The sequence below is a fragment of the Myxocyprinus asiaticus genome, chromosome 7 (genome assembly GCF_019703515.2).
Source record: "Myxocyprinus asiaticus isolate MX2 ecotype Aquarium Trade chromosome 7, UBuf_Myxa_2, whole genome shotgun sequence".
In the NCBI taxonomy this organism is placed as follows: Eukaryota; Metazoa; Chordata; class Actinopteri; order Cypriniformes; family Catostomidae; genus Myxocyprinus; species Myxocyprinus asiaticus.
The window spans coordinates 2,138,976-2,156,531 of NC_059350.1; the positions used below are offsets into that span (position 1 = coordinate 2,138,976).

Here is a 17,556-nt window from a genome sequence, read left to right on the forward strand (position 1 = left end):
TTTCTCGCTTTAGTCTGATAGTCCAGGGGGGATCTTGGAGCTCATACCCAGTTTCGCGCTCAAGCCCTTCCACTTTGGACAACACCTCAAATATGTTTACCTTAATACGCTGCAAAAATGTATGTTCCAGGCTGGTTAGTGTTGCTTTGGTGGCGGTCTAGCTGGTTGACCAACATCAGCAAAACTTAGCTGGCAAAGCTGTTCAACCAGTGTGTTTTTTTCTGATGATACTGGTAAATACTCTAACAATCCCATACTGAAGACCAGCATTCAAAACACAACATATGCTGGCCTTTCAGCAGGGTACTGTATAAGGCTAATGTGAAATTTGCTTGAGATTGTTTTGAGTCTTGTGGTGTTTCTGCCTCTACTTATAGAATGAGCAAGAAAGAGTGTTTGTGGAGCTGCTCAACACTGGTACTACTATTTGCAGTGAGGCCAGTAATAAGAAACACAGAAAGACATTCAAGATGGCAGCTATGTCCTCCCATACTGTGACTTTTCCAATCATTCCTCTGGCTGTTGGAGAATTTGACATCGAGGTGAGGGCTGCACATTTCTCCTGGGAAAAGGTGGACAAAGTGAAGAAGAAACTGAAAGTGGTGGTGAGCTGTTTTTATTTGTTCCACAATGTAACTGTTGCACATTTAGGTAGAACCCAGAGTAAATAATAAAGCTGTCTAACTGCCAGTGTGCAAAGTATAATTGGAAATGTGGCAGGCTAGCAGCAATTGAGTTGTATTTATTTTTCCCTATCTGTCACTCACTCGACATTGTGTCGATGTAGTTACACTAGGGGTCACTCTTGGGAGCCCAAGACACCTCTGGTCTTTGATAAAAGGCCAATGAAAATTGGCGAGTGGTATTTGCATGCCACTCCCCCGGACATACGGGTATAAAAGGAGCTGGTATGCAACCACTCGTTCAGATTTTCTCTTCGGAGCCGAACGGTCATGCTCGTTGAGCTGAATATCACTGTTCATTCACCTCTGTTGGATCTGACGGTGCATTTCAGCGGCTTCTCCCTCCTCTGCACTGGTGCACTGCAGAGAACGCCCCTGGGCGCTTCAGTAGAAAAACTAGAGAGTATATTTTCTGAAAGAGCATTTTTCCCCTCTAAAAGAGTATATATTTTTCTAAAAGAGTGCACACACGGAACGTCTTTTTAAAGACGCGTCTTTTTAAAGATGCCTTTCCGATTGTGTGTTATTCCTGGTTGCGGTTGTTATCTCTCAACTTCGGATGGTCATGATCGCTGTCTTTCGTGTCTGGGCACGACCCACACGGAAGCAGCGTTTGTGAATGGCAACGTTGTGGTCGCGGGGGGATACCACCCCAGCGGTTCCCCGCCTCGGTCCTTCTACCTACGGGTATGAGGCCAGCGAGGCTAGCACTGGGGGCGATTTGGGGACCCCAATGGGATCGTCTCCACCAGGTATCCCCCTGCAGACCTCCCATTCCCCAGCACGCTCGTCTGCCCCAATCGGGCTTCTGGATGAGTTCGCCGGCTCGTTTCACAGCGAGTCTGGCTTCTTGTTCAGAGCTCGCGAAGATGATGAGCTCTCGAGTGCAGCATCGGAGAGCGGGCTTGTCCTGTCGGATGCAGAAGCCTCAGCTGGGCTTCCCTCTTCGGGGACGATCACCCAGTCACAGGCCGATGCCGAAATGACGGACATGCTTTCCCGGGCGGCCGCGAGCATCGGGTTAGAGTGGAACCCTCCGCTCTCCCCTGAACAATAGCGGCTTGATGATTGGTTTCCGCTCAAAGCAGCCGCGCCCCGCTCCAGTGCCATTCTTCCCAAAAGTGCATGAGGAGCTGATGAAGTCATGGGAGGCACCTTTCACTGCTCGGAACCGACTCCGCAGTTCCCCCGCTCTCACTACCCTCGATGGCGGGGCAGCCAAGGGCTATATTGCAATTCCCCTGGTGGATAAGGCGCTCGCGGTGCACCTATGCCCGCAGAGCGCCGCCACCTGGCGTGGACGCCCTAAGCTCCCGTCCAAGCCCTGTAGGCTCACGTCGTCCCTGACGGCTAAAGCCTACATTGCTGCTGGACAAGCCGCCTCTGCCCTGCACGCCATGGCTCTCCTGCAGGTCCACCAAGCCAAGGCGCTGAAAGAACTGCACGAGGGTAGTTCCGCCCCAGATTTGATGCAGGAACTGCGCTTGGCGACCGACCTCGCCCTCCGGGCGACGAAGGTCACGGCGCGGTCTCTTGGGCGGACGATGGCCACACTTGTGGTCCAGGAGCGCCACCTTTGGCTCAACCTGGTCGAGATGGGCAAGGCCGACAAGACACAGTTCCTTGCTGCCCCCATTTCCCAGGCGGGATTATTCGGCGACACCGTCGAGGACTTTGCCCAGCAGTTCTCGACGGTGAAGCAGCAGATGGAGGCAATCCGGCACATCCTGCACCCCGCCTGCTTGTCGCCAAGAGCGTCCCCCTGCGGTGACTGCACCGGCTGTGCCGCAGCCCGCCCCTTTGGCCCGGCCCCGGCGTGGAGCCCACCGCAGGAAGCCGACGCCACCCGTCTCACAGCCGGCACCGAAGAACCCACAGAGGTCCTCGAAGCGCCCCTGAGATGGGCAACCCAGGAGGGAACCCACTCACGTGGAGCTGGTAGGAAGACCACTCCATCCCCCGGTGGAGGGCCGGGTGGAAAATCTTTTGTTGCCTGTTTGTTTGATTTTGCCGCATGCCCAAGTGGCTGCGGTACCCAACAGTTCAGCAAAAGAGCGGCTTCCTTCCTCCCTGGGTCACATACCCGGTGCATACGGTCGTCACCACGACTACCGTCCCTGGGCTTTTTCTTGCAGGATTGGCACTCCAGCGGTGCCCTCTCCACCCCTGAGTGCCCAGCTGTGGCACACAGCCACCCCCGATGTGGCAGCCTCCACGGGTTACGAGGACAGGCCTCTTCCTCCCCGGTCCCAGGCTGTTCCGGGGGTGGTCACAAGGAGCCAAGTAAGTGCTTCGATGTCCCTAGCCTCAGCACAGCCACGACGTGCTGTGGCACCTCACGCTCCACCCCGCCGCGAGGCCCCACCTGCCGGTATGTCCGACGACATTGTCCCCTTGGTCCCCCACACGCGGAATTTGGACACGTGGCTCGCGCTTTCCAATCCGTCGCAGTGGTTGATCTGGACCGTCCGACTCGGCTACGTGATTCAGTTCGCCAGGCGCCCGCCCAGGTTCAGCGGTATTCACTTCACATTGGTCAAGGGCAAAAACGCCGCCACCCTGCACGCGGAGATCGCTACCCTCGTACGGAAGGACGCGATAGAACCTGTCCCTCCAGCCGAGATGAAGAAAGGGTTTTACAGCCACTACTTCATCGTACCGAAAAAAGGCGGTGTGTTGCAGCCGATCTTGGACCTGCGAGTACTGAACCGGGCTTTACACAGACTCCCGTTCAAGATGCTGACACAAAGACGCATTCTGGTGAGCGTCCGGCATCAAGATTGGTTCGCAGCGGTAGACCTGAATGATGCGTACTTCCACGTCTCGATCCTTCCTCGACACAGACCCTTCCTGTGGTTCACGTTTGAGGGTCAGGCGTATCAGTACAAAGTCCTCCCTTTCGGCCTGTCCCTGTCTCCTTGTGTCTTTACGAAGATCGCAGAAGCTGCCCTTGCCCCGCTAAGGGAAGTGGGCATTCGCATTCTCAACTATCTCGACGACTGGCTAATCCTAGCTCACTCTCGAGACGTGTTGTGCGCACACAGGGACCTGGTGCTCTCACCCACCCACCACAAGTGATCGTGTCTACCACCGGTGGTAGACACGATCACTTAGGCTAGGGCCCCCTCTACGAGGTGCCTGTATGCCTTTAAGTGGCATCTATTCGCTAAGTGGTGCTCTTCCTGATGCAAAGACCCCCAGAGATGCGCAGTCAGATCAGTGCTTTCCTTCCTGCAGGAGAGGTTGGAAGGGAGGCTGTCCCCTTCCACCTTGAAGGTGTACGTTGCCGCCATAGCAGTACACCATGATGCAGCCGACGGTAAGTCCTTAGGGAAGCATGACCTGATCATCAGGTTCCTAAGAGGCGCCAGGAGGCTGAATCCCTCCAGACCACGCCTCGTTCCCTCATGGGATCTCTCCGTAGTTCTTCAGGGGCTACAGAGAGCCCCCTTTGAGCCTTTTCAGTCAGCCGAGCTTAAGGCACTCTCCTTGAAGACTGCCCTCCTGACTGCGCTCACTTCCATCAAGAGGGTAGGTGACCTGCAAGCGTTCTCTGTCAGCGAAACGTGCCTGGAGTTCGGACCGGGTTACTCTCACGTGATCCTGAGACCCCGACTGGGCTATGTGCCCAAGGTTCCTACCACCCCTTTTAGGGACCAGGTGGTGAACCTGCAAGTGCTGCCCCAGGAGGAGGCTGACCCAGCCCTGTCGTTGCTGTGTCCGGTGCACGCTTTACGCATCTATTTGGATTGCACGCAGAGCTTTAGAATATCTGAGCAGCTCTTTGTCTGCTTTGGTGCACAGCGGAAAGGAAGCGCTGTCTCCAAGCAGAGGATCGCCTACTGGCTCGTTGACGCCATAACTATGGCATATCTCGCCTAGAACATGCCGCCCCTGGTAGGGCTACGAGACCATTCTACCCGAGGTGTAGCGGCTTCCTGGGCCCTGGCCAGAGGTGCCTCTCTAACAGACATCTGCAGAGCAGCAGGCTGGGCAACACCCAACACCTTTGCAAGGTTCTACAACCTCTGGGTGGAACCGGTTTCATCCCAGGTAGTGGCACGCAACACAAGCGGATAAGCCCAGGATAGCCGGCCAGGTGTATCACTTGCACATAGTGCCTTTCACCTCCCTTGGAGCTGAAGATGTGTGCTGTTAATTCCCAGTAGTGTTCACAAACTTTGTTCCCTGGTTGACTTCCTCCGAGCCCTTTAACAGTCGAGTTTTCGGAGAGACTCGCTGCCGGCCCAGTACACGCGCTAAATAAGAGCCCTGTTCTGGGGTATGTGCTCCGCATGTGGTGGTTCCCTGTAAGACTAACCTCATGCGATATATATCTTCCGCTAGTTCGTTTCCCTGCTGGCAAACTGCGTCTTCCTTGGGCAGAGCCCCTCTGCCCCAGTCTCCATGTTTGTAGTAACTCCTCCCCCATTGGGCAGGATCTACCTTGAAGGCTCTCCACATGGTTGGAAAGACCATGTGACGTATTCTTCCACTTAAATATCCCCCTTCTCTTTGGGCGAGGTGTGGTCTCCGCAGTGTCTTCCCCTTGGGAGGGACACCCCCCGACTAGACCTGGCGGCCCAGTTGGATAATCCCCCTTCTTTTTTAGGGAGTAGAAAAAGAGAAGGGGAAAAGAGGCCACGACTGGGTTAAGCCTGTCTCTATCTTTGGGTAGTCGACTTGTCCCCAAAAAAGGGCCGTTCGACACTCATAACTATGTTGGGAGAGGTTACGTGTCGACCTGGTGCGCTGGCTTTGAGGCACACAGCAGTCTGCCCACCATACACCGCCAGTTCACGTAACACAGTTCAGCCAGTTGTGGCGTTTCGTGTAAGGACCCCTAGTGTCACTACATCAACACAACGTCGAGTGAGTGACAGATAGGGAACGTCATGGTTACTGGTGTAACCTCCGTTCCCTGATGGAGGGAATGAGACGTTGTGTCCCTCCTGCCACAATGCTGAACTACCCGCTGAAATGGCCGGACTTTATATTGGCTCCTCAGCATAAAACCTGAATGAGTGCTTGCATACCAGCTCCTTTTATACCCTTATGTCCGGGGGAGTGGCATGCAAATACCACTCGCCAATTTTCATTGGCCTTTTATCAAAGACCAGAGGTGTCTCGGGCTCCCAAGAGTGACCCCTAGTGTCACTACATTGACACAATGTCTCGTTCCCTCCATCAGGGAACGGAGGTTACACCAGTAACCATGACGATTTGTTTGTTAAACTTTGCAATACAGAATCGATTTTCTGTCCTACCTGGGACCTTATGGAATTCACCTTCTGGAAATAAAGAAAGTCGGATGTTAATCATGTCAGTCAACAACAGTATAGTCTTTTTAATCCTTTACATAATTTTTTTCTGTGCTTCCTGGTTCTGTGTTTTTCTGGTGGCTGAGACAGACAAATGGTGTGTTGACCAAAGCTGGTGAAACCACCCTTGTTCTAGATCCAGCCCGTCATGGTGAGTTACCTGAATTTGTTCGCTTCTTGCATCAATTCAGTTTGCTGTGGCAACCTGTAGCTGAATTTGAACTTAAAAGGGATAAAAGTGAAAACTCTGTTGTCATCATTAGTCACCCTCCTGTCGTTCCATATCTGTAGGACTTTCTCTCTTTCGTGGACCACAAAAGGCAGAATGTTAGGGACTGACAGCCTCAGTCACCATTCATTCAAAAGATGAAAGGAAAGTGAATAGTGACTGAGGCTGTCAGTTACTACAATTTTGCGTTTGTGTTCCATTAATGGGGGTGATTCATACAGGTTCAGAATAACATAAGGGCAAGTAAATTACGACAGAATTAAAAGTTTTAGGTGAACCATTCAAGATTTACAATGCTGTTTTCATTATTCATTTTCTCCTCATTATCAGGTGGATCTCAAAATTTGCTGATTTCGAAGCCTATACTGAAAGATCAAATGCCAGGCACAGATGCCAAGACATACATCATTGCAAGAGGTATCACATCAGAAGAATCACAAAGAAGCAAAAAGTAGTTTAGTGTGAAGTACCAAATGCTGGGCCCCAGGCACAGGACTATCAGACGGTCCCTTACCACACCCTCCACAGTTTTAACTTGTTTTTTCACAACGTGAGGTCTTTTCAGACGGTCCCTTAACCACAGTAGGCACATTATTATTTCCAACGAATATCAAGGTTAAATATCAATGATCTTGAATGATTTCACGGTGACACCATGGGGCCATCTTAAATATGGGACAATCCTGTATTTTTCGGGATGGTGGCAACCCTGTTTTAGAGATATCCTCTTAAACAACATGATCACATTGGAAATCAACATGTTGCTTCCGAAGGTTCATATACCCCTAAATCAACCCCATGCCATCCCCTGTCACATATTCTTGCATTGATTCATGTGGGAATACATTTCCTTTAGTCACAACTGAGCAACCTCTGATACACGGATCCGTGTCCCGTGGGACACAGGAAGTAATCGTATTCATATAAACAATGGTGTGTGATTCCGAGGTTGCTTTTTTGCTCTAAATTTACATTTTACTCCACTGACAGTTAGGTTTAGGGTTCGGGTTTGGGTTACAGGGGTAGAGTTAATAAAATATGCATTCCTACTCATTGCATTACATCTTCTACAACTTAAAAACAAAGCACTTTTGGCACCCCCTCTGTGGGCATTTCACCCAGAAACTGGAGCTCACACGTGCTCATACTCTATGTTCAACAACACTTCTAGTTTTGGCCACTGGGAGCAGTGGTTCGAATTTTGGTGAGCACAGGCCCTTTTCAGCTGAAGAACTTTCTAACTACTGTGAGATCAGTGTGGCTGAAAACAAATCTTATTAATAAAACTAAAATTAAGTTTATTTTTCTTACACTTTCTGCTAAATGCTTTTTTTTTCTTCTAGTTTTCTTTTGCAGTTTTGCTACTCTAGTAAATAGAACTTGTGTTAAGGATGTTTAGTGTTTTAAGACAAATCACTGATTAAGAAAATGAATTTGTGTAGCGAATGACGTAGAAGTCAATGGAAGGTTCTCAGCATGGCATAAAAGCAACCGTGTGTGTGTGTGTGTGTGTGTGTGTGTGTGTGTGTGTGTGTGTGTGTGTGCGCACGTGTGCGTGTACAGGCCAGCCATTAGTGCAGCTGACTGAACAGGCCATCAGTGGGGAACACTTGGGCCGCTTCATTGAGAAACCGTATGGATGTGCTGAGCAGAACATGATGAGAATGGCACTGCCAGTCATCGCCACACACTACCTGGACAAAACCAACCAGTGGAATGAAATAGGGGTGGACAGACGTGCTGAAGCTCTCAATCACATATCTACAGGTTTAATTTTGTTATTTTTTTATTTCTTATTTACAGGTTTCATATTTTTAGCACAACACATTGATGGAGTTATGTCTCATTTAACACAAAATGAATTCCATAAAACAAGTGCAAAAATAATTTATACAGATCAGGGTTGTGCACCTTTTAGAATTTAGAATGCCTTTTAAATTACAATTCTGTTCCTGAATTTGAATTAAGGTAGCAAACAGGATGCAATTCATATTTGAATTTATGGAGGTAGAATTGAAATGGAATGCAATTCAAAGAATTTATGTAACTGCAGTAAGTGTACATTAAAGGTGTACTCAGTAAGTTCTTGTTCATGTCGTCTTAGAGTTACACTGACACCTAGTGGCCTGGATGCAGCATCATTCAAACGCAAGAGTTTTCAGTTACTGATGCCAGTGTAAACATTTACAATTCACAGTCAGTTATTATTAATTTAATCCAAGAGTTAAAGTGTCCAATAACAGGGCAGTTACTGAGATTAAGTGAGTAGTATTCAGTTGGTCATGTGATTCTAACATGGCCGCCCCCATGTGCGGACCCTCTCTATGTACAGTAAAACAGCTTTTTATTAGGATACTGATGTGACTGGAGTCTTCATCTCATGTAAGTGGTCATGATTTCATACACACAGTATGTTTCAAAATTACTGTTCATTTCTTAAGGAGTACAGCTTTTTTTAATGAGGAAAAAATTACTGAGTGCACCTTTAAGAATTCTAGAATTGCCATTTTCTGATATTCTGTCTCAAGTTAGGGATGAGTATCAGACAAGAAGAAATGGACCAGGTAAATTGCAAGCAAGCTCCGTATTTCCATAAGAACAGATGAATAACTTTGAATTTATAAAGGATAGCAACTGAGGAGAGACCACCATCGTTTATTGTTAATATGCTTTGTATATAGACTTGGAGAAAAATCATAGTTGAAGTGGCAGATGGACTGACTCCTGCCTCACTGTACAGACACAAAAATGGAAAATTGGTTAGAATTAAGTTTTTATATAAAACTTAGAAAAAAGTACAAAGGATGGGGGGCCTGGGTAGCTCAGTGGTAAAGATGCTGGCTACCACCCCTGGAGTTCGCTAGTTCGGATCCAGGGTGTGCTGAGTGACTCCAGCCAGGTCTCCTAAGCTACCAAACTGGCCCGGTTGCTAGGGAGGGTAGAGTCACATGGGGTAACCTCCTCATGGTCGCTATAATGTGGTTCGTTCTCATTGGGGCGCGTGGTGAGTTGAGCGTGGATGCCGCGGTGGATGGCGTGAATCCTCCACGTGCACTATGTGATAAGATGCGCAGGTTGACGGTCTCAGATGCGGAGGCAGCTGGGATTCATCCTCCACCACCCAGATTGAGGCAAATCACTATGCGACCACGAGGTCTTAGAGCGCATTGGGAATTGGGCATTCCAAATTGAGGAGAAAAAGGGGAAAAAATCCCAATAAATAAATAAATGAAAAAATAAATAAAAAGTACAAATGAAGAAAAGGAGAGGAAGGGGTTAATTTTCAAAGTGTGTTAACAGTTTTTGAGAAAATTTACTTATGAATTTAGAATAAAGTTGTCTCTGCATTTTAAGTTGGGATAGGAGAAAGTTTTTTAACACTGAAAAAGTTGCATACGTCACCTTTAATGATGTCACACAGCTTATAAGCAAAAAAAATCTTGGAATTGCATTTCAGTAAATTCCTCTTCCTGTCATTCCAATTTAACATATGTGGGGCGTGGCCAATTCAAATCAAATTCCAATCCCAGAGTTGCAAAGGAGCCACCAAGACAGTTCTTAAATTGTGAATTTTGACCGACCCTGAAACAAATGAAATCTGCTATAATTTTCTTTTTTTTTTTTTTTGGTTTAAGGATTTAGCACGCAGCAGTCCTTTCGCAACAGTGATCATTCATATGGAATGTTTCACAGATTAAGAGGCAATATGTGGTGAGTTTTTATTCCTCTGGTATATGGAATTTATTTTTGATGTAAGAGTTGGAACAATTGACTTGTAATGTGGACATTTTCTTTGTCTGCTGTTCAGAAATAAAGCAACAGTTCACCAAAAAAGGAAAATTCACCCTCGTGTCATTCCAAACCTTATTAATTTCTTTTTTTCAAAATTTTGCCCTTTGTCTTAGCTGTCAAATAGGCATGTAACGATACACAAATTTCACGATTTCAAAAATATTCAAGGATTCTACATAAATGTATTTTATATCTTAACTGGCAAAACAGTGTCTGACATTGGCAACATAAAGCAGAGCTCTATAATAAAGTAACTTAAATAACAGCATTGCATTTATCAGCAGATTGTTATGTGAAAAACTCACAATTTTTATGTTTTTCTTGAGAAAAATGAGTTTGTCTTCATTCAAGTCATTTTAATTTGAATAGCACTTTTCACAATGCACATCGTTTCAAAGCAGCTTTGTAGAAAATCAAGCCTTAAAGTCTTAAAGCCCCGAGTGAGAAAGATAAAGGTGACCATGGCAAAGAAAAAAAACTCCTTTAAATAGTTTGTGGGGGTGAAAATACCTTGAGAGTTAGCAGTCTGAGCAAAAACGATTAGCACACATACCTTTTTTTGCCCTCTTCCCCCGGGTTTCACTTTGCATGTAAACTTTCCCAGCAGTCTTACCGGCTTATCCGATGCACGCAAGAGTTGTGCTCATAGCCGTTTTCATTTCAACGTCAAAAGCAGAGAATAATAAGTCTCATGTAATTGTGGGTTTTTTACATTGTCGTTTTATTTTTAATAAGCTGGGTTTTGATAGTTATGAGTGTCTTGCTGTGCATGTGATCACGTACAGTGTCGACTGGGAGAGGCTGACTGTTAATTGCAATTTGCTGCTGCTGTTTCTGCCTCACAAATCGCATTGATGTCAGTGTAAATAAAATGACATGTTTAATGTACTGTAGCACCGGGACATGACACCTTTGTTTGGCAAATTCGACAAGCTGTAACTCTACAATCTACTTGCCATTTGCCATCGGTCTTCGAGCTCTCAACTCACCTAAATAGACTAGTTGCTCTGTTGTTGTTGTTTTTTTTACATGCATTTTCTCCTCTCTCATTTTACATTTTAGTCTGACAGTGTTTGTCCTCCTTAACACTGTTATTTTCTCTTCAGGTTAACTGCATATGTTGTCAAAATATTCTCAATGGCGCACAAACTGATTTCCATAAACCCTAATGTGATCTGTGATACCATCAAGTGGTTAATCTCAAATACACAACAATGGAATGGATCATTCCAGCAGGTACACAAGTGCTTGTTTATTAGTGGCATGTGAGGTACAGTTGTGGCCAAAAATATTGGCACCTTTGGTAAATATGAGCAAAGAAGGCTGTGAAAAATATTTTTTTATTGTTTATCCTTTTGATTTGTCATTCAAAATATTCACAAATATCTAACCTTTATTTGAAGTAATCTAACTGAAAGAGGGGAAAAATCTTATTATTAAATACATATTTTTCTCCAAAACACGTTTGCCACAATTATTGGCACCCCTAGAAATTCTTATGAGTACAATATATTTGAAGTATATTCCCATTCATATTTTACATTTTTTTAGGGCACCTGGGTGACTAGGAACATGAAATTGTTCAGCCATGACTTCCTGTTTCACAGGGGTATAAATATGAGGAAACACACAGGCCAAATTCCCTTAATCATCAATCACAGTGGGTTAGACTAAAGAATATAGTTCTGATGTGTGGCAAAAGGTTGTTGAGCTTCACAAAATGGGAAGTGACTATAAGAAAATAGCTAAAGCATTGAAAATGCCCATTTCCACCATCAGCGCAATAATTAACAAGTTCCAATCAACTGGAGATCTTAAGAATCGGCCTGGAAGAAGATATGTGTCTGTATTGTCTCCACACACAGTGAGGAGGATGGTTCGAGTGGCCAAAAATTCTCCAAGGATCACAGCTGGAGAATTGCATAAATTAGTTCGGTCCTGGGGATGGAAAGTCTCCAAAACTACAATCAGACATCACAAGTTGTTTGGGAGGGTTTCAAGAAAAAAAAGCCTCTGCTCTCATCCAACAACAAACTCAAGCATCTTCAGTTTGCCAGACACTACTGAAACTTCAAATGAGACCGGGTTCTTTGGTCAGATGAAACAAAAATAAAGCTTTTTGGCAGCAAACACCAGAGATGGGTTTGGCGCACACAGAGAGGTAGCCATATGGAAAAGTACCTCATGCCCACGGTTTAATATGGTGCTGGATCTTTAACATTGTGGGGCTGTTTTTCTGCCAGAGGACTTGGACATCATGTTCAGATACATGGCATCATGGACTCTATCATATACCAACAGATAAAACATCAAAACCTGATTGTCTCTACTGGAAAGATTAAAATGGGCCCTGGTTCGATCTTCGAGCAGGACAATGATCCAAAACACACATCAAAATCAACACAAAAATGGTTCACTGACCACAAAATCAAGGTTCTGCAATGGTCATTCCAGTCCCCTGACCTGAACCCCATAGAAAACCTGTGGGGTGAACTGAAGAGGAGAGTTGGACCTCTGAATTTGAAGGATCTGGAGAGATTCTGTATGGAGGAATGGTCTCAGATCCCTTGTCATGTGTTCTCCAACCTCATTAGGCATTATAAGAGAAGACTCAGAGCTGTTATCTTGGCAAAGGGAGGTTACACAAAGTATTGAATAAAAGGGTGCCAATAATTGTGCCACACATATATTTGACAAAAATATTAGTTGTTTTGTAAAAACTTGTGTTGTGTTTGTAATTGTTTGATAGATTAGCATGTTTATTTTGAATTAAAGATCAAAAGGAAAATAAATAAATACATATTTTTCACAGCCTTCTTTACTCATATTTACCAAGGGTGCCAATATTTTTGGCCACAGCTGTATATCTGACCCTCTAGTCATCTATAAATAAGAGATCAGATTCACTGTGTTATTAAAGTATTAATTTCTTTGGATTTACCATCAAAACTTTACATGCACGGAGCAACACTTGTGTTTTTCTCCCACGGATGCATTGAATGTGCAATGATCTGATGAATATTAGCGTCTGCCTATTCTGATCCCGTGGATGCATTTTGAGCTGCTCTCTGAAGGGGATTTATTTGGACACACAGGTATGAGAAATGGATTATACCATTAGACGCAAATTATATGTCATTATACGTCTGCAAAGACGCAAATTATACGTCATTACAAGCGGTTCACTTAAGGCAGTTTAGTTCGAAACAGAGCACGGGTCGCATGAAAAATTGGTAATGTGAAAGCTGTCATGCGGACAGGGGAGCGCACCGCAGTACCTAACCCGAGACTACCTGTAGGAGGTGGTCTGAGTTTGGCTGCAATGGAACTGAAGCACGATTCACGTGAATGTGAAAGCAACTGGACTCGGGTGCGCACTCGTTCAGGAAGTAAAGTAACCTGTGCATGCATTTTAGCCGATGGTGACATCATAAGTTTCGTCTAATAAATATAGGGTATAATAGGAGATGACAGTGGCGATAACTTCACCTTGGACACGAGCGTGAGTAAGCGTGCAGTGCAAACAAAGATGCAAATGAATTCCTTGCAATCAGCTGTCTCCTCAAAAACGCCGTTTGCGAGCAGCAGCAAGCCGCCTTCCCCTGGACATCTGATGAGTTACACCATGAAGCGCACATACACGCAGTTGTGGTTCACTCTGCTGTGCATAATGGAACCAAAAAAAGAAAATGAGTCACGTTGTGTTCTCCATGCGTGTTTGTGATGATGTAAGATGAACGCAAACGGGTTCGATAGAATCAAGTGAGTGTGAAACCAGACCAAAGCTGCGGGGGACACTGGGAACAATCGCACTCGGAATCGGACCGCAGTAAACGTGCCCAGTGTGAATGCCCCCTGAAAGCACCCAAAAAAACTCAGTGGCCATCAATTAGTAGACTGTGGTTTAATTTTAGACTGGATAATCTTTGCAATAACACTATGCTGTCCACCAAAGCATTAATGCAGTAACTACATCCACACTAAAACTGAGAAGAAAAAAGAAGAAGAAAAAAAAAAAGATTTCAAAGACTCCAGATTCTCAGTTTTTTGTTGATTTTTTTTTTTCACATGACATAATGTTGTTTTTTGTTTTTTTGTATGTGTATAAACAGATGGGAGTAAACGCTCTCCATCATACAGCATTTGTTCTTATGGCACTTCAGGAAGGCACTACAGTTTGTTCTGATTCTGTAACAGTAAGTATTAGAAAATCTTAGAAATAATCAGCAAATTTCTGAACATATACAGTACCTAGGAAGTGCTAGGGATGAACTTCCAACTTAATAAGTTAATTTATTTACTTATTTAAATCAATTTAGGGCTGCAGTTATGTTCTTTCATTTCAGACATTTTCTCACCAACCAGACTATTGGCACAAATTACTGTATCATATTTTAATTATATTGAAAATGCTACGGGCAGTTATTTTCTATGAATAAAAACAGCAGAAAAGAGCAGCTCTTATCTGCTTGAATGGGGAAAGACTGAAGTCTCCAAAACGCTCGGTCAAGATTACATTCAAATAACATTTCAAATCAGCAGTAAAATCTGACAGCAATGGTATCATAAATACACAACTCATCTCCTACATACAGTATGTTCACTCACCCATAATGCAACCTGAACATGAAAAACAGAATGCAGATTTATTGTATTAATATTAGACCTGTCAAAATTAATGCATTAACGCATGCGATTAATTAAAATAAGTTTAATGCATACATTTTTCTAAATTGTAATTAGCGCATTTACTGTTAATAAAGCATAAACCAGCAAAAACACTGGTGGGACCAGGGTGGAACCTTTGCGGTATGTAAATGTGTCTGCCCGGAATCATTACACCCACGCACACTTCACAACACACACACACACACACACACACACACAACAGCGATGTGAAACCTCTTAACGCTATTTGTATGTACAAAGCAAGACTTGTGACAGAAATCATCAAGTACTTTGCAGCTTCTGTAAGGCGCATTTTAATTACCACAGAAGCACGTCAAGACTTAACTATCAGGAAAATGCAGAATGAGATGTGTTTGTCTGCATCGCTTTTCATGTGGAGATCAAAGCGGCGCTTGATGTTGACGTTGACACGAATCATGAACGCGGCTTCACGATTGCTGTAACAAAGTGGAAAGCCACAGTCGACCGGCAGATTAATGCCCACCGGCAGAGATTTAATGCCCATTGCGATGAATATGCAACCAATGTGGAGACTAGTTCTTTCAATTTGTCAAACTCCCACTTAGACTTTGGGAAAAGTTTAATGTTACTTGAATAGGTGATATTTTAGTGCATTTCTGTCTGTATATTGTGGAAGGCTTTGTTTGGAAAATGTTAATAAAGCATTATATTGTTACTTTCTTTCTTTCCTTAAAAAAGAAATGCATTTTAACATGATTTTGGCATGGCAAATAACATAAAACTCACATCACATTGCGTACAATGCGCATCAGACTATGGAAAGGCAAAAGGCTAAACATTTTTATGATTTTCTATTTACATTTGAAGTCAGAAGTTTACATACACTTAGGTTGAAGTCATTAAAACTCATTTTTTAACCACTCCACAGATTTCATATTAGCAAACTATAGTTTTGGCAAGTCGTTTAGGACATCTACTTTGTGCATGACATGAGTAATTTTTCCAACAATTGTTTACAGACAGATTGTTTCACTTTTGATTGACTATATCACAATTCCAGTGGCTCAGAAGTTTACATACACAAGTTAACTGTGCCTTTAAGCAGCTTGGAAAATTCCAGAAAATGATGTCATGTCTTTAGACAATTAGCCAATTAGCTTCTTTAGGAGGTGATGGGAGGTGTACTGAATTGGAGGTGTACCTGTGGATGTATTTTAAGGCCTACCTTCAAACTCAGTGCCTCTTTGCTTGACATCATGGGAAACTCTAAAGAAATCTGCCAAGACCTCAGAAAAAAAATTGTGGACCTCCACAAGTCTGGTTCATCCTAGGGAGCAATTTCCAAGCACCTGAAGGTACCACGTTCATCTGTACAAGCAATAGTACGCAAGTATAAACACCATGGGACCACACGGCCATCATACCGCTCAGAAGGAGACGCATTCTGTCTCCAAGAGATGAACGTAGTTTGGTGTGAAAAGTGCAAATCAATCCCAGAACAACAGCAAAGGACCTTGTGAAGATGCTGGAGGAAACTGGTAGACAAGTATCTATATCCACAGTAAAACGAGTCTTATATTGACATAACTTGAAAGGCTGCTCAGCAAGGAAGAAGCCACTGCTCCAAAACCACCATAAAAAAGCCAGACTACAGTTTGCAAGTGCACATGGGGACAAAGATCTTACTTTTTGTAGAAATGTCCTCTGGTCTGATGAAACAAATATGGAACTGTATGGCCATAATGACCATCGTTATGTTTGGAGGAAAAAGGGTGAGGCTTGCAAGCCGAAGAACACCATCCCAACCGTGAAGCATGGGGGTGGCAGCATCATGTTGTGGGGGTGCTTTGCTGCAGGAGGGACTGGTGCACTTCACAAAATAGATGGCATCATGAGGAAGGGAAATTATGTGGATATATTGAAGCAACATCTCAAGACATCAGCCAGGAAGTTAAAGCTCAGGTTCAAATGGGTCTTCCAAATAGACAATGACCCCAAGCATACCTCCAAAGTTGTGGCAAAATGGCTTAAGGACAACAAAGTCAAGGTATTGGAGTGGCCATCACAAAGCCCTGACCTCAATCCGATAGAAATTTTGTGGGCAGAACTGAAAAGGCATGTGTGAGCAAGGAGGTCTACAAACCTGACTCAGTTACACCAGTTCTGTCTGGAGGAATGGGCCAAAATTCCAGCAACTTATTGTGAGAAGCTTGTGGAAGGATACACAAAACATTTGACCCAAGTTAAACAATTTAAAGGCAATGCTACCAAATACTAACAAAGTGTATGTAAACTTCTGACCCACTAGGAATGTGATGAAAGAAATAAAAGCTGAAATAAATAATTCTCTCTACTATTATTCTGACATTTCACATTCTTAAAATAGTGATCCTAACTGACCTAAGACAGGGAATGTTTTCTATGATTAAATGTCAGGAATTGTGAAAAACTGAGTTTAAATGTATTTGGCTAAGGTGTATATAAACTTCTGAAATCAATTGTATACTAAAGCATTTTACTTCCTTTAAGATGTAAAAGCAAATATGTTGTATAATAATCATTAAAATAAGAATTATTCATGAATTAATTTGTTTTACAAAATAAAGCACTTTAAATATTTTAATACCAGAAATGCTATTCTCTTTTCCAGAATCTTGAAAGTAGCAAAAAGAAAGCAATTGAATATATTGAGAATCACATCTCATCTGCAGCAGATCCCTATGTTGTTGCCATGGCGTCTTACACTCTGGCAAATGCTGGCAAACTAAAAAAAGACATTTTTGAGAAGTTTTTTCAACACTCTTCAGGTGAGAAAACAAACTTAGAAATCTATATGCACATGTATGCATAACATTTGAAATTCTTAACTGTTTTGTGTACA

General features: G+C 44.0%; 1 protein-coding gene across 1 annotated transcript in view; it reads left to right on the top strand.

Moving 5' to 3' along the window:
• LOC127443595 (complement C3-like) overlaps window positions 1–17,556 on the top strand; it is a 58,737-nt gene that overhangs the window by 22,337 nt on the left and 18,844 nt on the right. The window contains exons 21-28 of the mRNA XM_051702267.1: window positions 378–605; window positions 6,095–6,155; window positions 6,564–6,650; window positions 7,797–8,000; window positions 9,869–9,944; window positions 11,132–11,261; window positions 14,138–14,221; window positions 17,326–17,482. Of these exons, the coding sequence (XP_051558227.1) occupies window positions 378–605; window positions 6,095–6,155; window positions 6,564–6,650; window positions 7,797–8,000; window positions 9,869–9,944; window positions 11,132–11,261; window positions 14,138–14,221; window positions 17,326–17,482 (1,027 nt within the window). The remainder of the gene's footprint in view (window positions 1–377; window positions 606–6,094; window positions 6,156–6,563; window positions 6,651–7,796; window positions 8,001–9,868; window positions 9,945–11,131; window positions 11,262–14,137; window positions 14,222–17,325; window positions 17,483–17,556) is intronic.